The sequence below is a fragment of the Erythranthe guttata genome, chromosome 10, assembly GCF_056151865.1.
Source record: "Erythranthe guttata isolate IM_541 chromosome 10, IM_541, whole genome shotgun sequence".
NCBI lineage: Eukaryota > Viridiplantae > Streptophyta > Magnoliopsida > Lamiales > Phrymaceae > Erythranthe > Erythranthe guttata.
Genome location: NC_142542.1, coordinates 7938347 through 7947570, shown reverse-complemented (window position 1 = coordinate 7947570; position 9224 = coordinate 7938347). Strand labels below are relative to the sequence as shown.

Below are 9224 nucleotides of genomic sequence, written 5' to 3'. Positions count from 1 at the left end.
TTTCTCTATATATATTCCATGTAATCAACCCATAACACAATGGGGGTTTCTATTACGTATTATTATTTCTCTCTTTCTCCGATTCTATTCTTTCTATATGGTATCAGAGCACCAGGTTTTTTAACCTAGCCGTCTTTCTTCTCAATGGCGGTGACGATGGTGGTACTCTAATATTTTTCTTTTTTTTTTCTATCCTTTTCATCTTTTTCTATCTTCTCCATGAACCCCACCCGAATTTTCTCCCTACCCCGGTGGTGTATCTTCTCTATTTTTTTTTTCGTTCTTCTTCTTCCTCTTTTCTTCTCCATGGCCGACGACCACCACCCTAATTTTTTCCCTCCCCCGGTGATGCATCTTCTCTATCTTTTTCTTCTTCTTCTTTTCTTCTTCTTCTTCTTCTTTTCCATGGCTTAAAACCTAGCCGCCGCCGCCTCTCTTCTTCTCGATGGCCGGCGACCACCAAACCAATTATCTCCCTCCCGGTGGTGGTACTCTTCTCTCTATCTATCTTCTTCTATCTTTTCCATGAACATCACCCAAATTTTCTCCTCCCCCAGTGGTGGTAACTTATATTTTTTTTTCTCCCTTTCGGACATCTTCTTCTTCTCAGTCGGTTAATCTCTTCTCTCTATCTCCATAAAAAAAAAAAGGTTGCTTATTTTTCTCTCACCCGTTTATTATTATTATTATTATTTTTTTTTTTATATTTATTTATAAATTGGGCAGATATTTCCACAGAGGAATTCTCTAGCGTTGTGTTTCGCTGTTTCTGTCCAGTCTTCACTTTTGAAGTTTATTCGTTCCGACTGCGGGAGCGTGCTAGCAAGTGATTGTCCAGTCTTCACATTCGTCACGTTTCGACTGCGGGGGCGTATTAGAGTATATTATTATATTAGATATTATAGGATATTATGATTCTATTATGATTCGATTACCTAGATTAGTTAGGATTTAGTTACCTAGTCAAACTCTATTACCTTGCATTATTTCTCTATATATATTCCATGTAATCAACCCATAACATAATGGGGGGTTTCTATTATATTACGTATTATTATTTCTCTCCTTCTCCTATTCTATTCTTCCTATATAAATGTTTTTACACGTCCATCCTTACGGTTTCAAATTTCGTCGAATTTTTTAGATTATATGGATTATTATCACTTTTGTACCCGTTTTATCCGATTCGAACTCCACATTTTGAAGCAAATGATCATAATATGTGTTTTTAAGCTTGCATATATCAGATTGTGATACATCAGAAATTGTATTTTTACACAAAAAGAGTACAAACTAGAGCACATTTCACGAAATCTAGATGATTATGTTGAATTTGACACGGAGTAGAGGTGTAAGAAAAAATCATAACTGAGGGGTAGATGTAATTATCTAAACAAGAGGGGTTTTTTTTATAAATTGATCATACCTCAATGGGGGTTGAAATTTACACTTTATATGATTATGAAAGTAGTGAAATTTTCAGAATTTATACAGTAGAGATCGTGCTCGAAGCGAACTAAATGATTTAGATAAATGTAATTCTAGGCTCTATATTGCTTTAATGCATCAATTCGAGCAACTGGATAGTAATATGATTAAATTTAAATCTTATGCTATTAATTAAAAATTTATAATTATTTATTGATTTTGACTATTTCCCGTAAATAACTTCATATTAAATTCGGGCCCTACACGCAAACCCTGAAATCTTTAACCATCATTGAGTGTGTCTCAGCCTCTCAGGAAAAAAAAACAATTAATAATTCACCTCGACATATTTTTTTATGGATAGAATAATGTAAATTGTGGTAATTCAACTGTCTGTTAAGGTAGCGGACTCGGACCTTATTCTATGTCGTTTTGGATGATTACACTTGTATTAAGATAGTCAATATATATGCATATATTATACTAAAAATAACATAGTAAATACAAAAATACACTTGTCATAAATTATTTTTTAATTAATTAATTAAGAGTGATAAGGGGCAAAATTGATAAAAATACAATTATTACCCAATTGAAACTCTAAAATGACAAATAATTTGGAACAAAAAAAACACCCCAAAAAGAAATATAATAAGGGAGAGAGAGAGAGAGTAGTTTTTACTCCATACGTCCCTAAATAGATGTTGGTTTTTTTTTTTTTTTTGTACCTTGGGACAAGTTTTAACAATCTCGATAAATATGTCTTCATTTTAGGAAAATAGATATTGATAGACCAAAATACTATTGTTTACTAATCAATGCATAAATATGTTAGAGAGTTAGTGAGAGTTAATAATGGTATAATTGAACAATACATAATTAATGCAGTATCAATTTTAAAGTAACATACAATATGGAAGAAGAAAAAAATTCTCAAGCGAGACAGATATTATGAAGTAGAGGGAATATCACTTTTGATCGCATACGACACACCCCATAATTTCATATATCTAAATGTGTTGTTCAAAGCATTGTTGTTAGCACCGGATTGAACCGATCGGTCGGACCTGTTCGACCGTGACTCGGCGATGAATCTGTCGATCTGAATTCTAAAATCGGAAATAATGAAAACCGAGATTAAATGATCAAAATCCGGTTCGACTGGGTAAAAGCGGGAACCGGCGAGTCAGTCAAGGAACCCGTTTTTTGACCAAAACGTCTTAAACTACCACTAAGTTGGTTATTTGCGACCAAATTTGAGCGAATCTTCCCAGACTTGGTGGTGGGTGGCCGAATCTACTTATGAGTGGTCGAAAAATTGCCGGATATGGTCATGGATGATCAAATAGGGGTGGCTGATTCCCGGATGAAGAATAAAGAATGAGAAAACATAGAGTCTAAGCAAAAGAAATATACTAAAAAGTGGTGTGATGTATATAAAAGTGAAAAGAATAGGTGGAAGATTAAACTATAATGAGAATAGTATTTTTAAAATATTAAAATTAATACAAATAATGATAGATCAAAAAACATAAAAACCCAGTTGAACCGATTCGGCCTTGTAAAACCATGATCCAAATGGTCGTCCGGTTCCATAGCCGGTCGGTTCTAACAATATTGGTTCAAAGTCTTTGCAATGTACTACATAATTAAATAATCAGTATAAGTTTCCAAAAAAAGAAAAAAAACCAAGATAAATTGTTTTATTCTTAAGAAAATGAGACCTAAATTAATGATTTTAAAATGATTTCTAATGTTCTCTCTAGTAACATCTCGTGGGACCATTTTTAATGCATTAAGTCCAAAGCATAAAATAGACATATATTGTGGAGAAAAAAAAAAGATAATAAAAATTAAAAATAGACAACTCCATGCCATCATGCTTCTCACATGCATCCCCTAATAAGCAATGCTGCAGTCCCCACTTCCCATTCCACACCACCCGGCCACCACCCTTTGAATGCACAAAATTATTTCTTACCCCTGACATTTTTAATAATTGCGTAATTACTCTTAAAGTTTCAAATATCATCGATTTCACCCCCAATTCGCTCATATTCTAAGTTATTTACAACTCTAAATTTCCAAAATAAAAGGGTATGTATTTTACTGTTTTGCCTTCTTATTCGAAAGAAAATCATTATCCTTCATTTGTTTCACTGTGTTACAAGGAAAAAATTCTTTGGATCGACTCTATGCAATTGGTTCGACTGTTTAACGGACAGGACAATGTAAATCGAAATTAAATATGATGTCCCATTTTATTTTTAACAATGTTCTGCATCAATCTGCTTACTTTTATCGATTGACTCTCTATCAACGATATATGTTATCTGATTTTCAATATTTGCATGAAACTTTCTTCAAGCTAGCTAATGTAATCTTGCTAACATGCTAAGACCATCTCCTACCGGTTTCTCCATTTTTTCACCAAATTCCATTTTTTTGTGGTGAAAAAATGGGTTGATCTCCCACCGGTAGCACACAATTTTATCCTCTACCATTTTTGGAGGAAAAAATGGTGTTTTTGGTCACCAGCGGGTTTCACCAAAATTTAGACCAAATATTAAAATAATAATATTTCACCATTTCACCACTTACAGAAAATGGGATTTAATTTGGTCTCCCATATCATTTCACCATATATGCCCCAAAATTATAAATCTAATATTAATCGTAATTTTATTATATTTTATTTCATAAATATGAATTATAGATCCATTGTTAAGTAATACTTTTTGTTAACTATATAATTTAAAAATTATGGTTGCAATTTGAAAAATTATGTTTTCAATTTAAATGTCTCGTCCTGTAGTTCATCAATTAAAGTGTTTTCCGTTAATTATTCTATTGACGCTTATTATATTTTATTAATATCAATTAGCGTATTAGTTAAGTAAACAAAATGAACTAATCAACATTGATACCAAAAAAATATACAAAGTAATTAAGAATAAGCATATTTATATTATTAGAATTAATGTTTTTATTAATAATAACAAATGTATTTATCTTTTAAAAACTACTTTAGTAATTAACACCAATGTATTTACGATAAAGATGCTAATAAGTTGGTAATCCAGTGCAATTAGATAAAATCCTCATTTTATATGCTACTTAATAAAATGGTGTTAATTACACCAAATTCTATTTTGACCTCTATATTTGGTAGGAAAAATAGGATTTGGAGGAAAAATAGATAAATTGTGGACCAGTGGGAGATGATATTTTTTCACCAAAACAATTGGTGGAAAAATAGAATTTGAGTATATGGTGATATGGGGTTGATCATGGTGGGAGGCTAAAACAAAATCTCCATAATTTTAGATGTAATGTTGATATAGAAATTTCGGGTAGAAGGCTAAAAACACATAAATTAGATGAAAAAATGACGATATAGCGATCGATCGGAGATGCTCTAATATCCTTGATGCTAATATAGGTGTGTGTAAAATATATAGGTAGTTCTTAATAGGCAGTCCTAGCCTAAGGCGAGAAAAGAAGTTCATGCCTTTTTTCTTCTACTAAATAAATCTATATAAACATCTTTTCATATGATACTTAATAATTCAATTAATTAAACAGTATTATATTTCAATTATGAATTTATGTATAAAAAGTAAAACAATGGTATAGATGCCGTTGGTATAAAGATTTTCTTTTTTTATTTATACATTTTGGATCAAGGATGAAGCAATTATAATTAGGACTTTTTGTTGGCATTTTACCAAAAGAAGGATACTTTAGGGAAAAAACCCCTTACCCGGAGGAAAAGCAACGTCTGTGTTGATCTTTATGACTCCTTCGGGTGGGTTCAACAACGAAAATTGGTGTGGATGCCGATTGACCTCAACCTCGCGAAGATTTGCTCTGGTGAAAGAGTGGAGAAAAGATATACGCCAACCCACCAACGCTTGGACATTAAGCGCTTCTTTTCCATGCACAATACTGTTTCGAAGTTCCCACGCTTTCCAGCTAATAACAACCGCCAACAAAAATTCTTCCTTCCCTAGTGATTTTCGAAGAAATTTGAGCCAGTTCCAAAAAGAAGAAAAGATTAAACGAATGAGATCTCCACACATCATCCATCCCTCGGCATTGATAGATAACGTGCATAATGGATTCGCACTCGTTTGTGCAGAGAGAGCAGTAAGGGGAAAAGCTAACCTTACGACGAAACAATTCCGCATTTGTTGGGAGAATATCCAGGCAAGCACGCCACAAGAAAACTCTGATTTTCGGGGGGGACTTTCAGATTCCATATAAATTTCCACATTATGTTTGTCTCTCAACTCGATGAGCCGTCTTCTGCATCACGATTGCGTCGTTTTCTTGACTGTTGTGACAATAAAGCTTGATAGCATGTTCTTACTGTAAACTGACCTGTCTTCGACAAATGCCAAATGATTCTTTCCTTGTCCACCGGCCAAAAAACCTCTTCAATAAGATCTGATTTCCAGGCACGAGCGTCAATGTCGATTAAGTCTCCTACGTTGTCCGGGTAACACGTATGTATAGGGCGTTTGGTGTAGAATCAGAAGTTGTTGTCTCCCAACAGCCATGGGTCTCCCCATATTGAGGTGTCCGCTCCGTTTCCTATTCTAACCCTGGTTCCACATCAAAGTGCCGGTCTCGCCATAAGAAGACAACACCAAGTCACAGAGGGCCTGGTTCCTTCCGCTGCCGACAAAATACTGCCATTAGGAAAATATCGTGCCTTGAGAAGTTGCGCCAACAGAAGATCCGAATTAGTCAATACCCTCCACGTCTGCTATTCTATTAAGGCCATATTGTACGAATTAGCAACTCATAACGTATGATGGAATCGCCTGTAGTACGGCTTTGATAAGAACTTCTTTGCCTGCTCGTGATAGGTTCCGCTTGCCCCAACCCTTAATTCTAGACCAAATTTTGTCCCGTAAGAAACCAAAGATCTCCCGTCTCGACTTGCCCATGGAAAATGGCATCCCCAAGTATTTATCGTGCTTTTCAACAATGTGAAAGCCAAGAATGGAATGTATTTCGTCCTTTCTTTCCAAAGGAGTGTTCGGGCAAAACGCCATTGTAGACTTCTCAAGGTTAATAATCTGTCCTGAGGCTGAGGCATATGAAGCTAGAATCCGGCGAAACGTCTGAGCATCCTCGCTAGTCGCCTGGCTGAAGATGAGTGTGTCGTCGGCGAAGCATAGGGTCGAAACCACTAGCGCGGTAGGGGCTATCCGAACACCTCTCATCTCACCTCGCTCGACCGCATCGGCATGTTTGATCATAGCAATTAGTGCCTCCGTGCAACATATATAAAGGTATGGAGATAGTGGGTCCCCTTGTCGAAGTCCCCGAGCCGGACGCGTGAACCCAAGCTGGCATCCATTGAAAAGGAAATAATAAGTACCAGAAGAAAGGCAAAGCATAATTAAATGAATAAAACTGTCGGGAAAGCCCTGTCTACCAAGAACTTTCTTAACGAAACCCCATTCAATTTGATCATAAGCTTTACTAATGTCCAATTTAAGTGTCATATAATTGGTATGCCTCTTATAATTAGACTAAATAATGTGATTAATCTCGTATCCAACAAGAACATTATCAATAATGAGGCGTGTCGGGACAAAAGTTGAATGAGTTTGAGAAATAATGTCGTTATAAGGATAGGTTTAAGACGGTTCGTGATAACTTTAGACCCGAATTTGTAGATAACATTGCAGAGGCTCATAGGGCGGTTGAGTGATTTTCTCTGGTTTATTGAATTTGAGAATAATGACAATAAAAGTGAAATTCATAGGAGTAGGCATCTTATAATTATTAAGAAAATAAAAAACGTAATTGATAACGGAGGAGCCTAAGATATGCCAGTACTTAATATAAAAAAGATCAGGGAGGCCGACAGGGCCAGGGGACTTGATCGGGGACATTTGGGATATAGCACGGGTTACCTCATCCGTAGTGAAAGGAAGAGAAAGCGTCTGAGAGGCCTCACCGGAAAATCCAGGAACAATATGATTAATCACCTCATCCATCACACTCTGCTCTGGGTAAGTAGAATGGAAGATTTCCTCAATGTAGCCAGAGATAACTTGTTCAATGTCCTTCTTGTTCTCCTTGCCAAACCCCCCTTTTATCGCGAATCTTATTAACTGTATTCACCCTCTTCCTGTGAGAAGCTTTGGTGTGGAAGAGTTTCGTGTTCCTATCGCCTTACCTGATCCATTGGACCTTACTTCTTTGTCTCCAGTAAATATCCTCATCATCGTATAAATGTTCTAAGTCTTTGTGCAATTGTCGGATTGCATCTCTATTTTCCTCAGTTTGGACCTCAGACTTCAACCGATGTAGTTCCTTGTGTATTTTCGTTATTCGTTTACGATGGTGGTTGAGAACATCTTGCTTCCATCGCATAAACGCCAATCTGCAGCCCTCTGTTTTAAGGCCAAAATCCCTATCTTTCGACCACTCATCTTTAACCAACTCTGCACACATTTATCTTTTCGGACCCACATAGCTTCGAAACGGAATGGGCATCCACCTGTGACCACGTCATTTTCCTCTGCCGGCTCTAAAAATAACATTAACAGAATATGATCCGACCCCGCCAGTGGAAGATGACGCACTTGAGCTATCGAAAAGTGAGACATCCATCCATCATTTGCACAAACCCTGTCTAGACGAATACGAACCGTGTTAGGAGTACTCCGGTTATTGGACCAGCTAAACATAGAGCCATGGAAGCCAAGATCTGAAGGATTACATTCGGTCAGTGCATTACGGAAAGCTGCAAGTTTCCCTGGATTATGCTGTAGGCCCCCAACTTTCTCTGTATTGCACAAAATAGCATTATAATCTCCCCCCTGAATCCAAGGCAAAGTGCGTTGTAACTTCAGATTGCGTAGCAACGTCCACGTTTTGTTTCGCTGATCTCGCTCTGGAAACCCGTACAGGCCGGTAAATCTCCACTTGCTGATAGATTGGGAACCAACAATTTCTACATCGATGGGGTTTGCGGAAAAAATAATGAGTTGGACTTGAACCTCTGTTTGCCATAATAGAGCTAAGCCACCCGACATTCCAATTATGTCTACTGCTAAACCATTTAAGTTCCATTTTCTCTTCAAAGAGTCCACTAGAGATGAAGATGATTTCGTCTCCGAAAGAAACACCAACAAGGGGTGGTAATGTCAAAGAATATCTTTGATGGTGTGAATTGTCAAGGGTACCCCGAGCCCTTGACAATTCCAAAAAATGCAGCTCATTGCGATCGGCTGGAATGCTCCGCAGTCTCCGCCGTTGAACTCATATCCTCGTCACGTAGGTAAAAATGTGGTTTCTTGCTGCCCGTGTTTTGATCCGGGAGATTAGAATCGGAGGCCTTGTTCTTGCGGGCCTTACCGGAACTGGAAAGCTTGCGCCGCACACTTTGGACCTCTTCTCCTACTGTATGGAATTGAATTGGGTTGTTGACCAGAGCAAGGTCATTCGCCTCATATCTAGTTGTTGTTGCATGGAATCATGGAATATTTTCCTGCCCCACTATTTCCACTGGTAGTGGTGAGTAATTGAAAATATTCTTCCCCCGCAGACTGGGTCGAGAGAATCCACTTTATTGCAGCAAATTCCTCAGCAACAAAGGCTGCAATGGAACTTGTATACCCTCTGTGTCTCTATTCGGTTGTAGGTTAGTTATTGTGACAACACAAGAATTCCGTTACCACACCTAATATCGTAACACGTAGTCTGTCTCAACAGATGAGTGGACTTTGATAGGCATTTAAATTCAACAATATATATATATATATATATAT

The 9224-nt window shown here is 36.9% G+C and overlaps 1 protein-coding gene across 1 annotated transcript; it reads right to left on the bottom strand.

The window, feature by feature from the left end:
- Positions 1-7778: 7778 nt before the first annotated feature.
- Positions 7779-8489, bottom strand: LOC148767425 (uncharacterized). Its single transcript, XM_088824610.1, has one exon. The coding sequence runs from the start codon at positions 8487-8489 to the stop codon at positions 7779-7781; it is 711 nt and encodes a 236-aa protein (XP_088680736.1).
- Between the last annotated feature and the right edge of the window lie 735 nt (positions 8490-9224).